The 25,883-nt window shown below is 43.6% G+C and overlaps 1 protein-coding gene across 4 annotated transcripts; it reads left to right on the top strand.

The window, feature by feature from the left end:
• Nucleotides 1-1,313: 1,313 nt before the first annotated feature.
• Nucleotides 1,314-25,760, top strand: LOC140858534 (uncharacterized). 4 transcript variants are annotated; one of them, XM_073259345.1, is made up of 8 exons: nucleotides 1,314-1,715; nucleotides 3,483-3,647; nucleotides 17,228-17,425; nucleotides 17,870-17,948; nucleotides 18,067-18,209; nucleotides 20,851-20,932; nucleotides 22,484-22,557; nucleotides 24,748-25,760. In XM_073259345.1, exons 1-8 carry the CDS (start codon nucleotides 1,659-1,661, stop codon nucleotides 25,396-25,398), a joined length of 1,449 nt encoding a protein of 482 aa, XP_073115446.1. In that variant the 5' UTR covers nucleotides 1,314-1,658; the 3' UTR covers nucleotides 25,399-25,760. The 4 variants fall into 4 exon arrangements, with proteins under 4 accessions (XP_073115446.1, XP_073115448.1, XP_073115449.1 ...); XM_073259347.1 differs by lacking the exon at nucleotides 1,314-1,715 and having other exon boundaries at nucleotides 3,488-3,667; XM_073259348.1 differs by lacking the exon at nucleotides 1,314-1,715 and having other exon boundaries at nucleotides 3,509-3,667; nucleotides 17,210-17,425.
• The last annotated feature ends 123 nt before the right edge of the window (nucleotides 25,761-25,883 follow it).

Genomic DNA, 25,883 nt, shown 5'->3' with positions numbered 1-25,883 from the left:
TTATTGGTTGGAGGAAAGTAGCGTATAGACAAATTTTTTTGGATAAACTCTATGTGTTCTTTGCCAGCTCTCCAAACTCAATGTAGATATCCTATCCCCAGGGACCCCACTTGTCTCAATTATGCTCTATGGCAGATTTAGAAGGGAAAAGGAATGCTGGGACTTTCCATCACCAGTCCACTGAGCCTAAATATCTCCATCGTCGGAGCTGGCTTTAAATATATAATACCAATTTTTATCCAAAAAAAATATAATACCAATCCATCTTTTTGACTTCTATTTCTCAGATCTTCACGGAAATATGAAAAAAATTTTCAATTTCTTTGGTTTGAATCTCATGGAACTCATCTAAAGCTGGAGACATTATGAACACATTTGGTTTGTAACCAAAATTGAAATGATCATATCCTTCGATGTATTTGATTTGCATAAGATCGGATCGGAATGGAATTTGAATATTAGAGGACGGTAAAAATTGAGTTTTGAGGAATTAAGGCATGTTTATTCTTTTTGGAATGAGAATCATTCATTATCATTCCTATATGTAGTTGGCTTGGGGAGACTACCCAATGCTATTCCTGCATAAGCCAGTATTGGAATAGTTTTAACTTTCCAATCTCTCACAACTACTTCGGTTGGAGTAGATTGGGATGGACATTAGAGGCCATGTGCCATTAAAGTCTATGGGAGTGGGTGCTTCCTTGGTTTGAACTGGGCTTTGATCACCAGCTGAGAACAAAGGGAAAGATGGTCAGTCCAAATCTAAATTTATGGACCTGTTGGTTTGTATCGCTCATCTATTTTTTTGTTTTCCGACAAAAATTCAAGCTGGGGGTAATGGGTTGGTACGAGCCATACTCAAATAAGCTTTTCAGTTCACGAATCCAATAGAAAATTTAATATAAATCTTGTTGGATTATCCAAACAAATCCTAAATTTTATTGGAACACTATTTTGCCTATCAAACTTGCATTGAGAGGAAGATGTCATAAGAAGTAATATCAAAGATCATCATAACAATTATTATATACCGATCTCTTAACTTTATCTTTTCTTAAAAAAAAAAAAGAAATCAAATGTCTACATAGTAATACTAGCCTGGCCTCAAAAAATGACTTTACAATTTTAGAAAATTCTACTGGTAGAACTTTTTTTTATTCCCAAAAGAGCAAAAACAAAATCAAAACACGAGACCATTAAGACACAATTAAACAATAAAATAAAAATAATAGTGGCGTATGGTCATTGATGTCTATTGCATCCAATTAAACTGAAAGAATACAGAAGGTTGGCATGGCCGTTGTTCAAGAATGACATGCACAGCTGATCCAATTTGTATTTGCCAAAACAAAAAAATGAGGATGATCATTGATGATTAGACTCCACCTGAAACATTTAAGCTCCAATAACCAATTCGGACGACGCCAGCACTACAAGCCCAGTAGAATGGTATGGGCTGAGAGGTTACAGGCCGTGGACTCTCTTTATCTGTAGTCGGAGAAGTCCCTAATTACGGTTCGTCGGTTCATTCTCTGAAAACCCTAATTTGATCTCTTTCGCATCGATCAACGTCCGACGACCGGAGTTTGAAGAAGAAGAAGAAGAAGAAAGGAGAAAAAAATCCTAATCTCTCTCCAAGATTCGTCAAACCGTCGGAGATGGACGAAACCCCAACTTCTAGTGCGATCAAGAAGCGGCTTAGCATGCAAAATGAGGTATTCTCTTCTCCTCCTCTTCTCGCTTTCCCCTCCCTAGATCTTTAATCAATTGTTTTTCCACGCAGGCGCGGCATTCAGATGCTTCGATGATAAATAAAATAGTAAATGTGGATTCGTCATTTCTTTTAATATGATTTTGTTTGTGGGGCTATGAACGTCTATCTGTGCTATTTGGAATTTGGAGGATAGAAAGATTGTATGTTCCAAGGGTTTAGATGTTTGATGAATTCAGTAGTTAATATAATCAGTGAAGTTTTTTGAGGGATATGGTTTGAAAGGGAGTAAGAGTATGAGCAAGCGAGGCTAGAAATGATAGAGGAGGCATTAGTATTCAACCATAACGATCTTTCAACAGTTATTATCTTTCACTACCTTGAACTGCATACTGGTATCTAAGGAAGTGAGTCAAAACATGCCAATGTCTCGGTATATATTGCAACCATCCTGAAACTGAAATTTTTGATCTTCTGGTCTTGCAAAACAATCTATGCCCTTTGTGGCTCAGCAAAATAAGTGTTTCTTTGAGACAGGAGGGAGATGCTTGATTACCTGGAACGTTTCACTAGATTTCCTATTTTCCATTAAGAGAAGCAGGTACTGGTTGGTTTGCAAATGAGGTGGCCAAGTCAGATGGAAAGGTCAGCTGGTGAGGATCACCACCAGCAAGCTTGGGGGAAGGTAGCAGCTGATGGTAGAGGGGTTTACTTTGAGCAGTTGTAATTGGGGGCTTAACTCTCCTTTGTTCACCCTAAAACAAAAGAGTGTTTATACAGTGATTAGCTAGGCATCCAATGCATCGATGCTGGAATCAAATATTCTTTTACTTGGTTAAATGTGCGTTTGCATTGCATGCATGCTGACTTCAACTGCACCCGAACCTCTTTCCTTATTTGATCTCGAAGAAAAGGGTCAGGTTTGGATCTAGCTGGACTCAAACCGACTCGATAAACCAGCTTGGCTTTGATTTTTCCACTCACACACTTTACCAGCCATCCTGAATTCTGGACCCGAATTTAAATTGATTGCTTTGCACCAAAATTTTGGACCCAAATTTGTTAGGTCAGGAGCAATGATACGGTTGGTGATAATTAGAATTTTTTTGGTTTTCATTGTACCATACTGAAAGAAAAGAGGATTCATAGAGTTCCATTTAGTCATACTCATAGTCATTATTGCGAAATAATGCCATTGATTATCAAGCACTAGCATACTAAGGAACAATAGAAGATTGTTGAATGGTGTTTACCCTTCTAACTCGTAAACTTACACAAGCCTCTGTTTTTTAGTATCACTCTATATCCTTCCAATTTTAAACAACTTACCAGTTGGAATGCTAATAGTTCGTCTGCAATCTTAGGTTAATTGTCTGGGTTATTTAAAGTTAATTTGTGTTGAAAACTTACAATCTTGAATCTCAAGCTAGGGTTGCTCTTAAGCATGGATGGTCTGCTCTTGTCAAGTCAAGTTATAATGCCAAAAGTTGACGTTATACTGTGATAAGTGAAGCTAACTTGGATATTGCATATCTGAAGTTATCTTTTGCTGTCGACAACTGTCTGAACAATTTCTTTGGTTTACATAGTCTTGAATGTGCTGGCTATTTCTGTAAGACAACTAAACTGATTGTTATAGTATAACTCATTTCTTTTACAGCATTGTTCCCTTTCTGGATATCTGGGATTATTTTATTTTTATTTTTTTATTTTTTTTTGCACCATGCTTTCTGTATGAGCATTCTTATCTTATCCTAGTTGCCTTGTTTAGGTTCTAAAATGGCTGTCAGAGTTTTCAGAAAAGCTGCAAAAGAGAGCAGATAATGCTTCAATGGAAATAAATGGACTGTTGGACGAGGCTGGAATTGTGGAACTAGATCTGAAGAACACTTATAATTCTTTCCGCAACCTTTCATATCATCAGTTTGTTGATCATGCAAGTACAGCTCTCGATTGGTACATATCCTTGTAAAGAAATATTTGCTCATTGCTGTAGCATATTAAACATGATCTCAAGATAAAGTGTAGCCACAACATAAGGCCATGAAATCATTGTGTACTCACATGTCTACTTTTTCCTTATATTTAATTTATGTCTTCCATTTTATGTCCATAGCTTTTCAGATGCAATTCTAAGGCTAGTATCTGAGTCACTGATTTCTGTTACAGCATGGATGATAAGTTGCCGAAAAAGAGCTTTATATTCACTTCTTTTTGCCGCTGTTAAATGATGTTCAAGTAGTTAATCTCAGATTCCATTATTCAAGTGTATCTTTGAAGGACAAAAATACAGACTTGATTCCCTTCCTGTTTTAATATATCGAGTTGATGATTATGCTTCAATTTTTCCCTTTAGCTTAAAATTTGTGCCTGCATTTATCAAACCTTGCCTTCTTAAATGTTTGTCTAGACCCTAAGTCTATTTGTTTCCTATTGCCATCCATCATGATATTTAATATCACAGGGAACTAGTTGACAATTTTAATAGGTTACATTATATGTTGTTGTGCAGCATCTGAGGGATGCGACATATTGTTGCTCAGCTGATTTAAGAGTCATGATCTGAGCATTAGTTGCCAGCTATTCATAGCCTTCAACATCAAATGGACTATTCTGATTGTATACAGTTTTCTACTCTGAAATTTGGGCATCTTCTGAGGACTTACTTTCTAGGGAGTTTAACATGATCTCTTTTTTATTAAAAATCTATTTTAAAATAGATGCTACATTTTTCTTTACTTGGCCATTTTAACTGTAGCTACTAATGTCTGTGAGTCATCAGATAATTCTAGTTCATATTTTTTTGTGGTAAATTACATGAACATTCTTTAACTTTAGCTCGATTTCATTTGCACCCCCTGTACTTTAAAAGATGTCAAACTGGCTATTCTAGTTATCGATATGTTCTAGTGTGATCCAACCGTCTATCTTCATTGATGAAATGATATCACATGACTATCACATGGTACTATCATTTTATAAATTATCCAAACTGCCCTTAATGTCAAATAAACCTTAAATCAAATGGGGAGGAGAAGAAGAACCCCAAATCAAGTGGGGAGGAAAAGGAGGGGTGTGAAGGGAGAAGGAGACCATGGAGGACCTCCATGGAGGCATCTTAATCAAGTTTTTCCATTTTCTTATCCTCTTGAAAAGGAAGCAAAGAGATGACAGAGAGAAGAAAACACACACCTCCTCCAATCCCCCCCAAATCTATTAGAAAAATTTATGCTTTGAAAAGAAAAGGGGCCAAGAATAGCATGTCATTGGGTTTAGAGGGTATTGCTGGATTACAACTATGTATGTGTATTGCTGGATTACTGTTGGTTTAGAGGGTCTAGAGGGGCCAAGAATAGCATGTCACTGCGTCCTTTTATTGGAAATCCCTTTTAATACACACACACACATATAAGCATACAAATATGTAGGTATACATGTATATGCATATGTATGTGTATATATATGTGTGTAGATAGATAGATATGTTTTTATATATTTGGTGCTATACTTTTCCTCATAATCAAGGTAGAGTTAGTTTGATCTTGTCTTATTTCTACCTTTTAACTTGCTTATTTCTTATTTTGGCTGGTGTTGTTCTTATGGTAACAAAGATAAGGCTTGACATATGTCAGTTAAGGATGGTGTTCTTTTGGATAAGATGTTTATTTTATAAATATAAGATATTTTTCTTTTCTTTTGCATCTTTTTCTTGTGCTATTGGTTTTTGATTCTCGATTCTCTATTTCATCCTTTAGTCTGTTTTATGTTTCCAATTGGTAACAATCAGGTATTTTGCTTATAAGATTCGGTGTTTTTTTATAATACTATTCCTCCATTTCTTTAATTGCATTATGAGAGTTATGAATTGTTTGAGTCAATTATGTTCCTTGGATATAATTTTGTATGTTTTATAAGGTGAAGTATAATGAAATAATGAGAAATAGAAAATAATAGTCAGATGTCCTTGATGAATACAACAAACTAATCTTAGTCTTTAATTGTGTTGCTCTAAATCAAGACAGTGATCAAATTTGTAGGAAATTAGATGGAAAAATCACCTTCACCATGGCTGCCTGTCATAAATTCATCAACTCTAGGGGTATTAAATGCATCTTTGCCAAATCTTTATGGAGCCTTAATGACCCCTTGAAGGTGAGATGTTTCTTTTGGTTTTGCTGGAAGAAAAAAGGCTTAATACAAGGGATTGTTGAGGAGAAAGATGGGGAGAAATTTTGGTGGCTCCCTTTGTGTGAACATGGAGAAGACTCCATGGACCATCTCTTCTCCACATGCACCTTTTTCTCTTCCATCTAGAAGGCGATCTGTAATTTTCTTGGAATTCTGCACCCACAATCTTCCTTCCAGAATCTGTTCTTAGTCTGGAGAGTAAAATTCTTCTCAAAACCTACATGACAGATCATCCTCATGCTTCTATCTACTATGGCTTGGGCATGTTGGGAAGAAAGGAATGTTAGGATCTTCTTGAACTAGAGAGCTTCAATCACCTCCATTGCTTTGAATGGGCTATCTGTATTCAAACATTGGTCTTCACTCTGCTCTCCAAAGTTGCTTCCTGAATTATCAAAAATCTGGAATAGAATTAAGCAACTTGTTGGGTTATAAAATACCCGCAGCCGAATTCGACAGCAGAACGGCTCCGCCCGGACTCCTACGGGAGCCGGGCTCCACCATCGACAGCAGAACGGCTCCGCCCGGACTCGGACTCCTACGGGAGCCGGGCTCCACCATCGACAGCAGAACGGCTCCACCCGGACTCCTACGGGAGCCGGACTCCACCATCGACAGCAGAACGGCTCCGCCCGGACTCCTACGGGAGCCGGACCATCGACAGCAGAACGGCTCCGCCCGGACTCCTACGGGAGCCGGGCTCCGCCATCGACAGCAGAACGGCTCCGCCCGGACTCCTACGGGAGCCGGGCTCCGCCATCGACAGCAGAACGGCTCCGCCCGGACTCCTACGGGAGCCGGGCTCCGCCATCGACAGCAGAACGGCTCCGTCCGGACTCCTACGGGAGCCGGGCTCCGCCATCGACAGCAGAACGGCTCCGCCCGGACTCCTACGGGAGCCGGGCTCCGCCATCGACAGCAGAACGGCTCCGCCCGGACTCCTACGGGAGCTGGGCTCCATCATCGACAGCAGAACGGCTCCGTCCGGACTCCTACGGGAGCCGGGCTCCACCATCGACAGCAGAACGGCTCCGTCCGGACTCCTACGGGAGCCGGGCTCCGCCATCGACAGCAGAACGGCTCCGCCCGGACTCCTACGGAAGCCGGGCTCCACCATCGACAGCAGAACCGCTCCGCCCGGACTCCTACGGGAACCGGGCTCCGTCATCAACAACAGGGCGACTCCGTCCGAACTTCTACGGGAGCCAGGTTCCGCCTGCAACTTCGGCTCCGAGAGGGTTCCACCCGGACTCCTACGGGAGCCAAGCTCCGACCTCAGTCTCCGACCTCAGTATCAGCTGCTGGAGCCGGACTCCACCCACGACCTCAACCGAAAGGAGGACTCCTCCCGGACTACTACAAAGGCCGAACTCCGACCACTGTCGAGCCTCGATCAACAGATCCGCTTCCCTTGGCAGATCACGATAACAACCATGATCCTGTTCCACTTCCTGTAGCGGATTTCGTGTGGCTCCATCACCCCCTGCGGCGGACCCATTACTCTCTGACAGGCTGTGTCAACAGCTATGATGCTGCTCCGCTCCCTGCGGCAGGTGCTGCACGATCCCACTACTCACTGACAACTAGCGGCAACAGACGCCGCTCCACTACCTGCAACAGGCCCTACGTGGCGGGCTATGACGATGGCCACATGTCTGCTCCACTATCTTTCGCAATCAATTCCCCTGACCATGGGCGGCCCACTACCAGGCGGTTACAAACGTCGCCATCAATCCGTTGCCTCCCCCGCCTATAAAAGGGGGATCCAGATACGTTATTCTTTAAGCTCCTTTTCCTTATCTCAAAACTCTGCTAAATTCTCCGTTCGAGCACTCCATTCTTGTTGAGGCAGAAAACTGACTTGAGCGTCGGAGGGTCTTGCTGGAGCAACCCCACCTCCGGTTTAGACTTCCCTTGCAGGTCCCGGCGGCGACCGCGGCTTCCCCGACTCCAGCTTCTCCGGCGCAAGCAGATTTTTGCACCAACAGGATTGGCGCTAGAGGAAGGGGGTGTCTTCGCAGCACCCTTGTTCTTGAAGAAGCGCTCAACGGACCCGCTTCCGGCCATCTTTTCCGGCATCCAATCCTCTTTTCCCCATCCGACGCCCTCTCGCGAGGTTTCTGCACAACTACCTCCGGCTATGGTTGCCGACAAAGGGTGGCCGGGTGACCAGTCTTCGTCGGATTCCGTCAATGTCATCTCGGGGGAATCCCGGCAGGAGGCAATCAGCACATCAGCTGCACCCCTCAAGCGGCAAAAAGTTGAAGAGCCCATAGCCTTCACTGAAGAAAACGCCCAGGGAGTCCAATTCTCTCGTAACGATGCGGTCGTAGTTTCCTTGAACATAGCAAATTATGACGTCCGTCGTATTCTCGTCGACAACGGAAGTTCGGCCGACATCTTATTCTACAGTGCCTTTTCAAGAATGGCCACTCTTGGCGGTCATCTAAGGCCGATGTGCTCCCCCTTGATAGGGTTTACTGGTGACGCCGTTCCGACGGAAGGAATGATAGCTCTAACTGTGACCGCGGGTCAGCATCCAAAGCTGTCCAGAGCCCTGGTGAATTTTCTGGTGGTAAAGACGCCATCTGCCTACAATGCAATTCTTGGCCGATCCGGCCTCAATACCCTCAGAGCCGTTGTTTCAACCTACCATTTGAAATTGAAGTTCCCCACTGGCAAGGGGATTGGAGAAGTTCGGGGAGACCAAGCGCTGGCCAGGCACTGCTACAATATTGCCCTGCAAAGAAGCGATCAAGCGGACCTCTGTCCAGTCGACGGGTTGGATGCGCGCGGTGACCTCACTGAAGAGAGGGGCGGTCCGATCGAGGACCTAATACCAATTCCTTTGAATGATGGGAATGCGGAGCATGTGGTGTTAATTGGCTCCAACCTGGAGGAGGAGGTGCGGACACATCTCGTGGATTTCCTCCGGAGGAATGCGGACGTTTTCGCATGGGTCCCGGCGGATATGCCGGGGATTGACACAGAAGTCATGGAACATCATCTGGCGGTCGACTCTAAACATCGGCCAACAAAAGAAAAAATCCGGAGTCATGCCCCGGAGAGGCAGAAGGCAATAGCCGAGGAAGTGGATAAACTTCTCAAGGCCGGATTCATCAAGGAGGTCAATTATCCTGAGTGGATCTCCAATGTTGTCTTGGTCAAGAAAGCAAACGGCAAGTGGAGGATGTGTATCGACTTCAAAAAGCTGAATAAGGCTTGCCCAAAGGACAGTTACCCCCTTCCCAGGATCGACCAACTGGTGGACGCTACCTCGGGCCATGAGCTTCTCACTTTTATGGACGCATTCTCCGGCTATAACCAGATTAGAATGGCATCGGAAGATGAAGAGAAGACTGCTTTTATCACTAATCGCGGCCTTTACTGCTACAGGGTTATGCCGTTCGGCCTCAAGAACGCGGGCGCAACCTATCAACGACTGGTGAACAAAATCTTCAAGGAGCAGATCGGCCGAAATATGGAGGTTTATGTGGACGATATGCTCGTGAAAAGCAGGTCTTCCGGAAATCATGTCGCCGACCTCGAGAAAATCTTTGGCGCTCTTCGAAAGTATAGAATGAAGCTGAACCCGACCAAATGCGCCTTTGGGGTAACCTCAGGAAAGTTCCTGGGCTTCATGGTGTCGGGGCGCGGGATCGAGGCCAATCCGGAGAAAATTCGCGCCATCCAAAATATGACTGCCCCAAGGTCGATCAAGGAGGTTCAATGCCTCACGGGAAGAGTCGCGGCTCTTAATCGCTTTGTCGCGAGGTCGGCCGAACGATGTCTGCCCTTCTTTCAAACCCTCAAGCAGCCGAAGAACTTCTGCTGGACCTCTGAATGCCAACAGGCATTCGAAGAATTAAAAAGCTACCTTAGCTCGCCCCCACTGCTGGCGAAGCCCGAGCCCAAGGAGGAATTATTTTTGTACCTGGCAGTCTCTCCCACAGCCCTTGCAGCTGTCCTTGTTAAAGAGGAAATGAAAGTCCAGCGACCGGTCTACTACATTAGCCGCGTATTGAGGGACGCCGAGACCAGGTATACTAAATTAGAAAAACTGACCTACGCCTTGTTGATTGCAGCTCGGAGACTCCGGCCTTACTTTCAAGGGCACACGGTGACGTTACTCACCGACCAACCGATCAAGGCGGTTTTGCACCGAGCTGATATCTCCGGGAGAATGGCGAAATGGGCAATCGAGCTCACAGAATTCGACATCAACTACAAATCTAGACCGGCAATAAAAGCCCAAGTATTGGCGGATTTCATAGTAGAATGCACCATCCCCGAGGAGGCCGAACCCGAGCAAAACGAAATTGACGACCTGAGGACTCAACCGAACTCCCCCGACGAAGAAGCCAGTTCCTCCGATAGCTTTTGGACCCTCCATGTGGACGGATCTTCCAACATGGCAGGCGCGGGTGCAGGCCTGATCTTGACCAGCCCGGAGGGAGTCGTTGTGGAGTACGCTCTGCGTTTCGAATTCCCCGCAACAAACAATGGAGCGGAGTATGAAGCTCTGATCGCAGGATTGAGGATCGCCAGGGAGCTCGGAATAGGTCAACTCCGGGTGCACAGCGATTCCCAACTTGTGGTGGGGCAAGTCAGCGGGAGCTTTGAAGCGCGGGAGGACAGTATGGCCAAATATCTTGAGAAGGTGAAGGAGTTCATCCCTGCCTTTGGCAATTTCGACATCAGGCAAATTCCAAGGTCGGAGAACACCAGAGCCGATCTTCTCTCCAAACTGGCGACATCGGCTCCGGCCGAATTGCCAAAAGGCGTCCTCTTTGAAGTTTTAAAGCATCCGAGTACGGAGGAACCGCGACTCGTAATGGAGATCGACCACGAGCCCAGCTGGGTCGACCCGCTGATAACCTATCTTAGAGATGGGATTCTCCCCCAGGACGCGAAAGAGGCCCGGAAACTCCGAAATCAAGCCTCCCGGTACATCCTTTATGAGGGCAAATTGTACAAAAGATCGTACTCCTTGCCTCTCTTGAGATGCCTCCGACCCTCAGAAGCTGACTACGCTTTATGGGAAGTACACGAGGGAGCCTGCGGAAGCCATTTGGGTGCCAGGTCTCTATCCCACAAGCTACTCCGCCAAGGGTATTACTGGCCAACAATGCATCGTGATTCAATCGAATATGTCAAAAAGTGTGATCGATGTCAGAGATACGCCAACGTCCAGAGACAACCTGCTACCGAGCTTATACCCTTGAGTGCCCCATGGCCTTTTGCGCAATGGGGGATGGATATTCTTGGCCCCTTTCCCATGGCGTCTGGTCAAAGGAAATTCCTCCTTGTAGCAATCGACTACTTCACCAAATGGGTCGAGGCCGAGCCACTAGCCAAAATCACAGAGGCGAAAGTGCAGGATTTCGTCTGGAAATCAATCGTATGCAGGTTCGGTTTGCCTAGAATCCTAATCACTGATAATGGACGGCAATTCGCAGGAGCCAGATTTGCTGAATTCTGCGAAGATCTAAACATCTCCCACAACTTCACATCAGTGGCCCATCCTCAGGCGAACGGCGAAGCCGAGGTAACAAACAGAACCCTTTTGCAGGGGATTAAGACCAGGCTCGAAAAAGCAAAAGGAACTTGGGCGGACGAACTTTATCATGTGCTATGGGCTTATCGGACCACCCAGAGGTTGCCTACAGGGGAGACTCCCTTTGCTTTAGCTTTTGGTACGGAAGCCGTCATCCCGATCGAGCTCAAACTCCCGTCGGCATGAGTCGTAGCTTTCGACGAACCCCAAAACGCGCAAAGTCTCAGAGCCAACCTCGACCTACTGGAAGAAAGGCGGGAGATTGCTCAGGTTCGAATGGCAGCCTACAGACAGAAAGTTGCCCGATATTACAACGCCCGAGTCAAGAACAAGGCATTCAAAGCAGGGGATCTGGTGCTCCGGCGAGCTGCTGTCTCACAACCACAGGGCCAGGGGAAGCTTGCCCCAAACTGGGAGGGACCTTATGAGGTCAAAGAAGTAGTCCGACCTGGAACTAATTATCTTAAGGAGTTCGGAGGAGCCGACCTCCCGCGACCGTGGAGCTCAGAAAACTTACGGATGTACTACCAGTGATTTCGTCCTAATCAAAAAATGCGTGCCCATTTGTCTTGGGACAATTCAAGCAGACGGTATCAAAAACGAGAGGGCAACCTTATAAAAGTCGAAGGCCCGGTTCTTTTAGACCGGATGGGGGGAGAGGCCTTGCAACGCCCATATATGCCCCCACAGCCCTGTTAGAGACAGGAGGAGAACCTCGCCCTAACTTGAGCAAAGTCGAAGGCCCGGTTCTTTTAGACCGGATGGGGGGAGAGGCCTTGCAACGCCCATATGTGCCCCCACAGCCCTGTTAGGGACAGGAGGAGAACCTCGCCCTAACTTGAGCAAAGTCGAAGGCCCGGTTCTTTTAGACCGGATGGGGGGAGAGGCCTTGCAACGCCCATATGTGCCCCCACAGCCCTGTTAGGGACAGGAGGAGAACCTCGCCCTAACTTGAGCAAAGTCGAAGGCCCGGTTCTTTTAGACCGGATGGGGGGAGAGGCCTTGCAACGCCCAAATGTGCCCCCACAGCCCTGTTAGAGACAGGAGGAGAACCTCGCCCTAACTTGAGCAAAGTCGAAGGCCCGGTTCTTTTAGACCGGATGGGGGGAGAGGCCTTGCAACGCCCATATGTGCCCCCACAGCCCTGTTAGGGACAGGAGGAGAACCTCGCCCTAACTTGAGCAAAGTCGAAGGCCCGGTTCTTTTAGACCGGATGGGGGAGAGGCCTTGCAACGCCCAAATGTGCCCCCACAGCCCTGTTAGGGACAGGGGGAGAACCTCGCCCTAACTTGAGCAAAGTCGAAGGCCCGGTTCTTTTAGACCGGATGGGGGGAGAGGCCTCGCAACGCCCTAATGTGCCCCCGCGGCCCTGTCAGGAACGGGAGGAGAACCTCGTCCTGACATGAGCAAAGTGGAAGGCCCGGACTCCTACGGGAGCCGGGTCCCTACGCCAAAGAAGACTTCATCCGGACTCCTACGGGAGCCGGGTTCCAACAAAAAAAAAAAAAAAAAAAGACTTCACCCGGACTCCTACGGGAGCCGGGCTCCACCGCCAACATCAGCTACAGGACAACTCCGCCCGGACTCCTACGGAAGCCAGGCTTTATTTATGACTTTGATTGCAGAAAAACTTTGCCCCGACTCTTACGAGAACCGAGTTACTCCAACTTCCGGAGGGCTTCTCCGTTCGGACTATCAAAGGAGCCGAACTTAGCCCCGACTTCAGCAGAAAAAAAATCCAAGCAAACCTGACAAGTGGGTATCTCCGAACGGCATAAAAGCCGAAAAGGAGCTCGGCGAATGACGACCCCACATGAGCTGAAAAGGTCGCCGACGACCTTGGAACGACGTAACACAGACAAAGAGAAGGAAAGGAAAATGAAGAAGTTCGGCAGACAACCATTTAACACAAGATGCAGACAAGGTACTGAAATCACTTTTTCATTTAACAGAAGTACACGTTACAGGACCCGGTGGGTCAGGAAAAAAGAAGATACACGTCATCGCAAGTCTCGCGAGCACGGTTCAGGCAGGACGAACCGGAGACCGCTCCGAGCTACGAACTCCGTCTCTATCCTTCTCAGTCGCATTCTCCAGTGCGTGTAACAGCTCTCGCCCCGTCTCGCCTTATTCTGTTCCCGAAGTCCCAACCTTAGCGGGAAAGGGGTGGGATAGATCTCCGGAGGCGGTGGGGGTAACGGCGGCAGTAGCGAAGACCTGTTTCAAGAAGAACCGTAGCCACTTCAGGAGCGGTTGGGACACCAGAGATATGCCTCATCTCCGAATGCACCACGACGGCCGCCACCCGAGACGCTCTGGCAAGGTCGGCATGCGTTACTTCCACCGTCCCCGCAACAAGTTCTACTGCCCCATCGTCGACGCCGACCGCCTCTGGTCTCTCGGCCCCGACGGCATCAAGGATCCCGTCATGGCTTATGACGTCTATTCTGCCCTCTTGACCGGTATCACCCCGCCTTGCTACCCCGAGATTCGCGGGCAGAATAACTTCGCCGACAGCCCCTGTTATTAAACCCCTGTTGTTGAAGGAATTCTTCCTTGAGCTCCCTTTAGAACGACGGAAATTCTCACCGGCCGCCATTCTCCTCCTCACCTTCCTCCAAACCCTAAAAATTCCCTCAAGAACAGCCCCCCGAGTAGAGAACATGGTGTGAGGGAAGGAGACAGGGACTGGGGCGAGAGAAGCAGGACTCTCAGATGAAAGGGCAGCGCCAGGATGAAACCACGAAGGGACTGAGGGGTTTAAATAGCCGATGGATCCTGGCGCAGTTATGGCGGCGGGTATTCCAGGGCCAACTGGTGTGTGCCACGTGACGCGCTTATCCCCTTCACCGCCACCGAGGGTTGACCGCTCACGAATTCCCGCAGGGCGACGCTTGGGATCGCGTTTCAACGGGGGTTCCGAAAAGACTTTTCAAGTCACCTTCACCGAAAAACGGACTCTGACGTGCGCGCATTAAATGGGGGCGGCAGTGCGCAAGGTTCGAAGGGGCGATTCCGGCTGCGCACATCTCTCTCTGTGCGTATTTTCTTCGCTTGAAATTCAAACTCGGAAGTAGGGGGACTGGTGTTGGGTTATAAAATACCCGCAGTCGAATTCGACAGCAGAACGGCTCCGCCCGGACTCCTACGGGAGCCGGGCTCCACCATCGACAGCAGAACGGCTCCGCCCGGACTCCTACGGGAGCCGGGCTCTGCCATCGACAGCAGAACGGCTCCGCTCGGACTCCTACGGGAGCCGGGCTCCGCCATCGACAGCAGAACGGCTCCGCCCGGACTCCTACGGGAGCCGGGCTTCACCATCGACAGCAGAACGGCTCCGCCCGGACTCCTACGGGAGCCGGACTCCGCCATCGACAGCAGAACGGCTCCGCCCGGACTCCTACGGGAGCCGGGCTCTGCCATCGACAGCAGAACGGCTCCGCCCGGACTCCTATGGGAGCCGGGCTCCATCATCGACAGCAGAACGGCTCCACCCGGACTCCTATGGGAGCCGGGCTCAGCCATCGACAGCAGAACGGCTCCGCCCGGACTCCTACGGAAGCCGGGCTCCACCATCGACAGCAGAACCGCTCCGCCCGAACTCCTACGGGAACCGGGCTCCGTCATCAACAACAGGGCGACTCCGTCCGGACTCCTACGGGAGCCTGGTTCCGCCTGCAACTTCGGCTCCGAGAGGGTTCCACCCGGACTCCTACGGGAGCCAAGCTCCGACCTCAGTCTCCGACCTCAGTATCAGCTGCTGGAGTCGGACTCCACCCACGACCTCAACCGAAAGGAGGACTCCTCCCGGACTACTACAAAGGCCGAACTCCGACCACTGTCGAGCCTCGATCAACAGATCCGCTTCCCTTGGCAGATCACGATAACAACCATGATCCTGTTCCACTTCCTGTAGCGGATTTCGTGCGGCTCCATCACCCCCTGCGGCGGACCCATTACTCTCTGACAGGCTGTGTCAACAGCTATGATGCTGCTCCGCTCCCTGCGGCAGGTGCTGCACGATCCCACTACTCGCTGACAACTAGCGGCAACGGACGTCGCTCCACTACCTGCAACAGGCCCTACGTGGCGGGCTATGACGATGGCCACATGTCTGCTCCACTATCTTTCGCAATCAATTCCCCTGACCATGGGCGGCCCACTACCAGGCGGTTACAAACGTCGCCATCAATCCGTTGCCTCCCCCGCCTATAAAAGGGGGATCCAGATACGTTATTCTTTAAACTCCTTTTCCTTATCTCAAAACTCTGCTAAATTCTCCGTTCGAGCACTCCATTCTTGTTGAGACAGAAAACTGACTTGAGCGTCGGAGGGTCTTGCCGGAGCAACCCCACCTCCGGTTTAGACTTCCCTTGCAGGTCCCGGCGGCGACCGCGGCTTTCCCGACTCCAGCTTCTCCGGCGCAAGCGGATTTTTGCACCAACACAACTCATTACATTCCAGCTTGATGATTAAACTTCCATTTCTTAACTAGTTGGACCCTCTTAATTGTTAAGAAGAGCTTCTGTTCCAAGAAGAGCACAACAAAAAGATGGGTTTTCTTGGTCTCTATTGTTTGGTGTCTGAATTTCTTCTGGGTCTTGAATTTCTTTTGAGGTTTAGTGAAAAGGAGTAGTGTCCGTGAGATGAAATTGCAGGGCTCATTTCAAGAAACTGGTCCTTTTCTCCTACTTCTATTTATTCCTTTCTATTTTGATATTTCTACTTGAGAACCACTATGTACCAGCTAATGTCTGTTCGGTTCTCTGGTTTTGTTTTGGTTGTTCTATTTTTCTTTGGTTATTGCCACTTTATTGCCACTCTTTCCCAGGCAATAATAGATCTTTCTTTTTGTATCTCTAAGCTTAATTCAATAAAGATCGGGTGGTTATTACCTCCCTTATCATCATCCAAAAAAAATAAAAGGGGAAAACAACTGCCAGAACATTTTATAAAAAGGACAATATGCATAGAAAGAAAAATCCAGAGAGATTTTGCTTAGATTCTTTGCATAGGATAGAGAGGAGAGAGTACAATGTATATCTTGAAGATATTGCATACAAAAAATTCTGAGATAGATAGCAATATATGTAGATCTCTCCTCCTTCAATCTTGTCCGTGAGACCTTCAATGCTGCCATCCCCCTCCATACCGACCTCTGTGACTCCAACTTCCCCCTCCATGGTGACTCCCTCCACCTCCGCCCTTTTCTTGCCAGCGACCCCTCCTCCCCTTCCTCCTCACTCCTCCAATTCTGCCCATGAGGCTTTCGACGCCGCCGTTCTCCTCTATGCCGACCTTTGTGGCCCCATCCTTTCCCCACCATGATGGCTTCCTCCACCTCCACCCTTCCTCGCCGGCGACCCCTCCTCCCCTTCCTCACCCCTTTCTCCTGTTCATCCTCCTCTTATATAGGCGAGGGGCGTTTTTGTCCATTGAAATAGTAGACTAACTCCGTTTGCTAGAAGTAAATAGCAGAATCACATTGGAACATATCGATAACTAGAAGGACCAATTTGATACTTTTTAAAATACAAAGGGTGTAAGTGAAATCAAGCTAAAGTTAATGGGGTGTTCTTGTAGCTTACCCTAATTTTTTTTATATCTTGAAGGGACATCTTATTATGTCGATTTTTCTGCTTGTAGTATATTCTATTTCTCCAATTCTTATCTCTTTGGTATTCATAATGCAATTTTCTACTATTTGACTGCTTTTCTTTTTTTCTTTTACATTTTTTTTAAACCTTGAAAAGCTCTCTTCTTCACTGCAGAAGATATCTGATGAAGATGATGTGGATTCCCATATGAAGGATAGTGCTGAAAGTTCAGTTCAAGCAGACATACCTGCCCAGGATTATGAAACAGATATATTGCCCAGATATAAGGAAGCTTTATCATTGGGTCTGACTTCTTGTAGAAATCACTTACAGAGTACAAAGAAAAGACATTCAACCACTTCTGTTTTCAGGGTAATTTTTGTTTTTTATTCATGAATGATTCCTTTAGTTTCTACAGATATATGATTAATTTCATTTTAATAAATATATGCATCTGTCTAATGGAGTAACCTAAGCCTTATGTAATATTGGTTTTTCTAATTTGTTCTTTCTGCCTATATCGATTATAAGCATGAAGGTTATGCGCATGTTGACCATGCATTTTTGGGTCTTGATTCCTTGTATTGTTTCTCAAATTTATATCTGTGAGTTCAGCTACATAATTGTACTTGAACTTTTCCCCTTTCCACAATCTGATGCAGCAATAGGGCTTTTTTTTCTTTTTACATAATTTGTCGGGAGTAAAGTTTGCGATTAACTTCCCATTATTTCTTTGTGGTAAATATAAGTGAATCTTTGTTGTATCCAATAACTTATTCATCTTTATCTGTTTCCTTTCTGTTTTCAAATTTAAAGACTGGGTTAGCAAATGGTCCACTACCACATATTATTGGATCTGAAGAATATATGCATGATAATAGCTGTGGCTTGACAGGTATGGGTGGTTTACCTGGTTAAGCATTTTGTGAATGTTAAATTTATGCACTTTCTTCATTTTTCTTTCACAAATTCTCTTATACATAAGATTGGTTGATTGCTTTTCTGTTATGAAGAGGACTTTGCGTTGGAGACTTCGCAACTTGATTTCAGCTGGATAGTGGACTCAAAAGGAATATCTTCAGAAGCAGAAGAGCATGGTCCATCTGATTTGTTTGATTCTCCCATGTTTGGCATGCAACAAGGTTTGCCTGAGAAGGTAGGTTTGTTGTTGTTCCCTTTTTTTTTTCCTTTTTTTTTTTTTTTTCTTTTGAGGATGATTGTTCAAGTTTTGTTTATTAGATTGATAGCTGTTAGCAAAATTTCTAAGACACTTGAACAACATGTTGATGTCATATCAGTTCCTTTTTCATTCAGGTGTTCATATTTCTTTTCAATATAACCAAGTAGTCTGGAATTATCGAATTGTGGTTAGGCCTAGTTTTTACTAAATATTACAAGCAATATTTGTGCAAGTAGGATACCAGCACCCAATGTTGTAAGCTTACCTAGGGTGGTTGCATGGGGTTGAGAGGTAGCTGGAAACATTAGAATGGGCATATTAGAGCAAACCTTTAGCAACTTTCGAAATCACCATATGAGAAAATTGCATTATTTATTATTATATAGATGGTACACATTTCCTTTATTTTTCCATCTTTATATACGTTTGAGATGTGACAAGATTTGCCTTGGAGGCTTGGATGCTAAGTATTTATTATGTTCTTTAGTTATGGTTGATGGATATCATTTGGCAAATTTATAAGATCTAGAATATGATATTCTATGTTTTAGCAATTCCTGATATTATTGTGCTTTTAGCTTGAAAACCATTAGCCTTTCATTGGATTGAACTGCATTATTGTACAGGGTTTTATTCATTTTGACATTACTTGATGATGTGATCTGACTTGGTCTGCGATTGGGTTATCAAAGTTACCATTTTGGTCATGTCGAGGTTAGATGCATTGACCAATTTTAAGTGTGTTGGGTTTGGTATAACCATGATTGAGGATTTTGATAGTTATTGGTCTGTACCCTGCTGGCTAGGTAAATGCATAATACAAGGGTGCCTGGTTCTGTACCTTCTATCTATGAACCCTATATCATCTGACCAAACATACCTTATAATCCTATATATCATTCATCTGGTTTGCGATTGGCATTGATGGACATGGACCCCTTCAACCCCTCTCCCATGCCCTCTAGAATGCAATTGGAACTACACAGTATCATATTTTGCTAACCCTGTGAACAATACAGGTGTGCCTTGTGATACTTAATCCTCGGCCAAGGTCTGTTTTGGCCATAATTTTATTGGGTGTTTAACTCCTATTGGATTGAATGACTAACCAAAAGATATTCTTATTTGTCTGATTAAGACTGTTAACCTTGTAATATGAGAAATTGTAACCAGTTGTTTAATTTTTTTTAAACGTTGGTCTATTTCCTCTCACATTCTCTGCTATCTTTTTTCATTTTATTTTGTTGTGATGATTTCATGACGTCCCTCACTCTGCATGCAACTGAACAACAAGTGTCCTTATAGCAGTGTGATCTTGCCAAGTGTCCGAGTCTGCTTAAGCGTCAGACACAGCAGCCTCCAAAAATCTAGGCACGGGGACATGGTGTGCGCATACATGCACATGCGCACACACAAATATATGTGTGTGTCTGTTTCTATGTAGATGCTATTTAACAAATTAATTAAGGGAATCACTATGATTTTGCTAGTTGTTTAATTTTTTTGCTATTAGATGCTATTTAACAAATAAATTAAGGAATTTGCTATGATTTTGCAAGTTGTTTAATTTTTTGCTATGTTTAAGTTGTTTTTTTTTTTTTTTGCTTTGTTTATTTAAGATGTGTCGAGATACTTAAATTGATAACTTGATATCTAACAGTGATATGTTTTTTATTTAAAGCAAGATGATATTTTGCTTGAACTGTTTAGACAATTGTGATAACTTTGTATTAAAAATATAATGATAGTTTGATAAAGTTTATATCCAGAAAACGTAAGGACACTTAGCCTGGAGTCCAGAAAAGTTTAAGGACAATTAAAGTGTCTAAAGAAATTTGAGGACACTTCACTGAAGGTGTCTAGCACTTAAAACTAAGAATTCCTTGAATGACGCTCCAAAAGCAAGTGCCAAGTGTTAGATACTTAACTACAATGTACAAGCGTCCAAAAATGTCAACACCTCCCCACATCTTAAAAAATGGAGTGTCCAGGTAACAAGAAGAGTTCTGTTGACAGGGGATCCATGGAGACTCCAAGAGGTTTGGAGATATCATGTGATTTGCTTTTTTATAAGAAAGGGATTGATGATAAAAGAACATGGCAAAAGAGATGCATTCAAATATATGTTCCCAAAGTAGGTTTAAATTTGGTTATTTGTTTTAATTAGTTTGATTTTATCAGGTTAAGCATTTTGGATGGTTAGGTCAGTTTGAGATGCTTGTGATGACTAGTGGGTGTGTATCAGGCAAAGTTAACCCATTGGTTGCTCAAGATGTGCTCTTACACACTCTCTATTTTTCAGTTTTGGAAATTGTTAAGCTTTTGTTTTTTTGGATTAATTTGAAATCATGACTATGGGACTCAAGTGATCCTCAAACCTTAGTTCGTTCATCATGGGTGCATGACATTGGATAGTTGTTAGTTGTTTCTGGTAAAAGAGGAGGGAGGCCTCGTGGGCACGGGGGTGGGGGGGTGGAGTTTACCATAAGTGTCACAAAAATGATTCATTTTTGTGGTGAGTATAATTAATAATGCTTTGTGGGCATTTCTTATTACAATTCTTTGTTCTGGACTGTCAAAACTTGGGGTCTAATTGTGATTTTTTGTACCTTGACAGGATGGGACTGAGCCTTTAGTATCTGCCGCATTGGATTTCAAAGCCATGCTTGAAGCAGCACTTCTAAATCCTTACAAATTTTGTATGTATTTCTCGATTTTGTTTGCTATGTTTTGTTTTGATGCTATTCTAATGCTTTCAATTTTATATCGGTGGATGAATCAGCATTTGTTAACCGGCATTGGAGACCTTTATTTCATAGATATTTCCTTTCCTTTTCTTTCTTAAAAAAAAAAAAAAAAAAACTTGTTTTGAGGCCTCGAGCATTCTTTTTTTGTTCAAGCAACTGTTTGTTCTGAATCAGCGGGATTTATGATTTTTGCTATACTAAGGCTGTTTACATTTGTGCCATTAATTAAGTTTAGATAATATCAAATTAATTGAATTGCTTATTAGAATATTTTTTGGTGATTTATGTGTATGTAAATCTCTTGTGGCATGTCTGCAATGATATTTGAAGTTGGAAGCTGCTTGAATGAGTCAGCAACTTGCTAGGGTAGAGTTCAGGTTGCATAAGATCCTTAGCTTGCAAAGGCTATTTCTATAAGTAAATTATCTGTCTGGAGAGCGATTCTTTCAGTTTGGTCTGTTCCCTTTGCTCGGGCTGCGGATATAATGTGTTCTTGATTTTTCATATTTCCATGTGGAAACTGTTGGTATCTGGAATTCCTAAATGAATTGTTTGAGGAATGCTTGCTTGTGCGCAATGTTCTTAAGCTTATCTAATTGGGTTGGTTTCATGAGTCTGCTTGACCATTTACTTCTAAATGAAGATGACTAAAATAAAGAGAGATTGTATAATAATGCAATTTCACAAAACATCTTGGTGTAGTGGGGGTCTATTATGAGTCTTATCATCAGTCAACCCCTTTAGCATTCAAACCTTTTAAGGAAGATATGCTCAAATCATACCCTTAATTATATTGTGTAAAACTCCAAAAATGGAGAACATCTTGAATAATTTTGATTTACATTCAAGTATCATAGATTGGAAGAAAACTATTTTTTCCCTTCTGAAACTAAAGAGGCACTTGAACAACCAAAAGTCAATAAACTTGCTTGCTTGCATGACCTTTTTCTCTGAGTTTCTAACATGTGCTTAATTCATCATCCTAACTCATATCCATTATACTGCTATTTGAAGTCAATTTGCTGAATACCTATTATTGATGTGCTTAAGCTTGCACGTGGTGTAGGTCTTTCATTATATCATACCCTGCAAGTGAGAGAGGTTCCCATCTCTAAGTCCTAAGTTTCCATTGCTGAAGTCAGTATGTGTCTTAAGTTGTACTTTCAACATTTTTCAAGTATCTCCTTTTAGTTGAATATTTGGTTGTTGTTGCTCTATTCTCAACATTTGTTAAGACTTAAGATTTGCTTTCAAAACATACCTGCTAAGCACTTAATATTTCTTGTCATTTTTGTTGCCACTCCCATTTCTTTTCTGTGCACTTGCCGCCTGCACATGAAATCATGTATATATCTGTCCGTGTATGTACGTATGCATGTATACATATATACATATACATATGTATTATCTTGCCTTTTGTCATTGTATCTCAAATGTGCAACTTGTAATGATAGCTAAATATTTTTTTCTATTTTAGATAAATTTTCGTTTTATTTTATGCAGATGATGAGGAAAGCTTGTCAGTAAACAATGCTGTAAGTAATGATAGGGGGACTCGACAAACACATATGGATGTGGTTAGTTTCTATTTTCTCATGAGGAACTATCACATTATCTTATTCATAATTAGTATTTAGTCATTTGTATTTTGTAAGGTCAGTGTTTGGGAAAAAATTAGAAAAACGTCCGAGGCTAGAATTAAATTAGAGAATCCATAAAGCTACTGCAACCTATTTAATATAACAAAAAAATATTGGTAGAATCACGGACAAGATTTGGATACTATATTGATATATTTTTGATAATTGGAAAATAATGGGAATACTCTACTTTTGCTTTTATAAAAAATGATACTTGTACTGGAATCAGCTATATAGAATACAAACACTTTTGTACATCAAACTCGGCCTATCAAGGAAGCAAGAAAAAGAGAGAACGTTAGTTTTTCGAACCTTGTATTCAGTTACTGGATGGTATAGCTTTCTTCTTGCTTCATCCATTTAAATCAAAATACGTTACACGTTGATTTAAGATGCTTAAGCTTAAATAAAATATATAATGATAATTATGTTAACAAAAAGATTACCCTCAACATTTAGGGCAGTAGTTATGAGAGTGACTTGAGGTGAATGGATCTGGAAAAGGATTTGTCGAGGAGAGTGATCTTCCATTCTGTTATTGTTCCCAACTTAGTTGCCGGAATTAGAAGTGGGTGCAGGTGCAGGAATTGAATACTTTAGATGCACTTTTAGTAAGGAAATGTTTAGAAAGCGGGTGCAAGTTTGAGATTCTGTGAAGATTCCGAAATGGGTGCAGTAAACCAACTAGAAAATTCCAGCCAATAAGGTTCCTAAATATGTAATGTAGGGCTAAAAATTAATAGGTCTTTTTTTTTTTTCTTTTTCTTGAAATACATATCAAGACTGAGTCAACTTGAAACTTTGGCCTAATTGGTTCATTTCAGCTCTACATGGTAACTCAAGTGTTTTGATTATAGTTGAGGTCAACTACCAAATGCTGACTTGCTTGCTTGCCTATAATCAAAACTCCTTCTCTTGGTGCAATCTGACTGAGACCCATAATCATTAAACTTAAACCTGATTTGACCTGAGCTTATCGTTTTTGGGTCTGGCCTGAAGTTTGGATTTGTTTGCTAATTTTCAGCCTCAAGTGAAATGGACTTGCCTGCTAATGAATTAAACTAGTCTATCTGCAGCATCAAGGTGAAGGTCATGCCGACTTACCAATATCATTTACTGGTAGACAAATTGAGAAGTGAAGAAATTGAGAAGTTACAGAATAGATAAAGAGAGATGGAAAGAAGAGGGAAGAGAACCCCATTGAATGCTTAGCTATGTGCTTTCTTTCCTGTTCTAAAATCCCATTTATCCCATTCCTTCTTTGTCGATGTATTAATAGAAATCGATACAACATGCATGGATGATCGTTGATATGAAGCATGACATCACCACAAGGCTTGAGCACATCTTTAGCATCAACTTTATGTTGTATACATGATGACATTAGTGGACACATTCTTAAAGTTGTCCCAAACTCCCAATATTCCATAATGGGAGCATACACTCACCTGATTTCAACCATGTCTGCAGCAAACAATAGCTGATGATCAATTTTATTTCAGTTATATGAGGATGCCTTGGGGGCTCAATAAATGAGGCTCCCATGATTGTGAGGTTTGGAGTAGGTCAGATGTACACAGCCTTACACTTGCATGCGGAGAGGCTATTTCCATGGTTTGAACCTCTGACCTCCAGGTCTAAATAGAGTAACCTCACCATTGCATAAAGGGCTCACCTTCTATATGAGGATCCTTCGACTCGTCTGTAATTATTAAATTTATGAATAATTAGTCTTGTTCACAGCACATTTTGGAGACAGAAATATGCATAACCATATAATGTGACAGCCAAGGGGAGTACGTAAGTTATTGAAACTATGAATCAAGCTTCATGGTGGTCAAATAAATTAATCTGCATACTTAACTGTGATATCTTAATGGGTCATTCAGAAGTCATTAGTACCTTACACTCAGATATGTCACTCTCTTCACTTCATTAATTTTGCATCCCTGCTTCAGACTTTCAGTCAATTTCTTCCAGTTTTTGACTATAAAAAATTGTTATCTAGAAGGTACCAAGGCATCAGTTTGTCAATTGTTAAATGTTACTTGACATTCGATTGTTGGTTGCTAGTACATATAATGCAATGCTTAGTTATTGCCTTGAGGTATGTTGTTTGATCTACAGGTGATTACATCAGGAGCACCAGAAGCTGTTTCACTCAGTAATCCTCGACACCTTGGTGTTATTGAGGAGAAAGCCATTCCTGTCACTGAAGGAAATATGACTTCCCTTCAAGACCCGGATATTCATGCCAGTGAACTTTATTCTGCACTAGTTTCTGGGAGTCTATTTGATGCTGAAGGTGAAGAGGATTCCCTCTCTTTTTGTCAAAAGGAGCCTGTTGATATTTCTGCCTCAGCTTCAGATTCCATTTCTGCACATGCAAGCACAATAGATGCGAATGAGATTGTAGATGGCACCCAATCCTTAACTATTGATGAGAATCTGGGTTCTTCTGATCAGAGTATGACAGTGCATGTTAGTGCTGACACTTCCATTAGCATAAGTGAGGAAAGTGGACAGAAAGCTCCTCTGGGAGATGTCAATGCCTTAGAGAAGGATGCATCTTTAATGGGTAAGACCTTATCTTCACACAGACTAAAAGAAGATGCTTCGTTGTCATTTGTTACGAGCAGTGATGACATTCGGTCTCATAACTTGGTACCTGAAAGTTCAGAAGTTAAACCATCTGCTCGTGATCCAGAGATATTACAAGATGTTGAGGAGCTAGCATTTCAATCTTCTGATGCCCACATATGCGATAACAAATCTTAGTTTTGAGGGATCTTTATCTGAGCACTCTGAGGAGTAATCTGGTTTATCTGATTGTGATGATGAGGGCAAATAAGGACCATTTGTCATGTTTGGTATCTAGTTACACCGTTTCATTGGTTATTGTTTGGACAGGAGGTGGTAATTGTGGGCGTTCAGTTTAAGCATGATCACGTTGCTAACTGGCTGGTCAAAAGGCTTCTGGAATCAATAGTCAAGATAGATAGTAGGGTTATATATTGTCTGATTGTCACATTATTTTTACTTCGACAGGATTGTAAATTTTTTGAAAGATGCAAGGAGGTGAGCCTCCCTGTTTTTACAGTGAATGAACGATTAAATGGAATGGAGAACTGTTGAAGTAATGATAGTTGATCATCAACTTGTCACTGTAATATTCCTAGTCTTTGTATTTTGTTTCCTCTATGCATATAAATTTATTTATCAATGTGTAGCAGGTCACTTTTCTGAATAAAGATGATAAAGAA

This window comes from Elaeis guineensis, chromosome 6 (genome assembly GCF_000442705.2).
Source record: "Elaeis guineensis isolate ETL-2024a chromosome 6, EG11, whole genome shotgun sequence".
NCBI lineage: Eukaryota > Viridiplantae > Streptophyta > Magnoliopsida > Arecales > Arecaceae > Elaeis > Elaeis guineensis.
The sequence above is the reverse complement of the archived record's forward strand: the minus strand, read 5'-3'. Positions and strand labels throughout refer to the sequence as shown.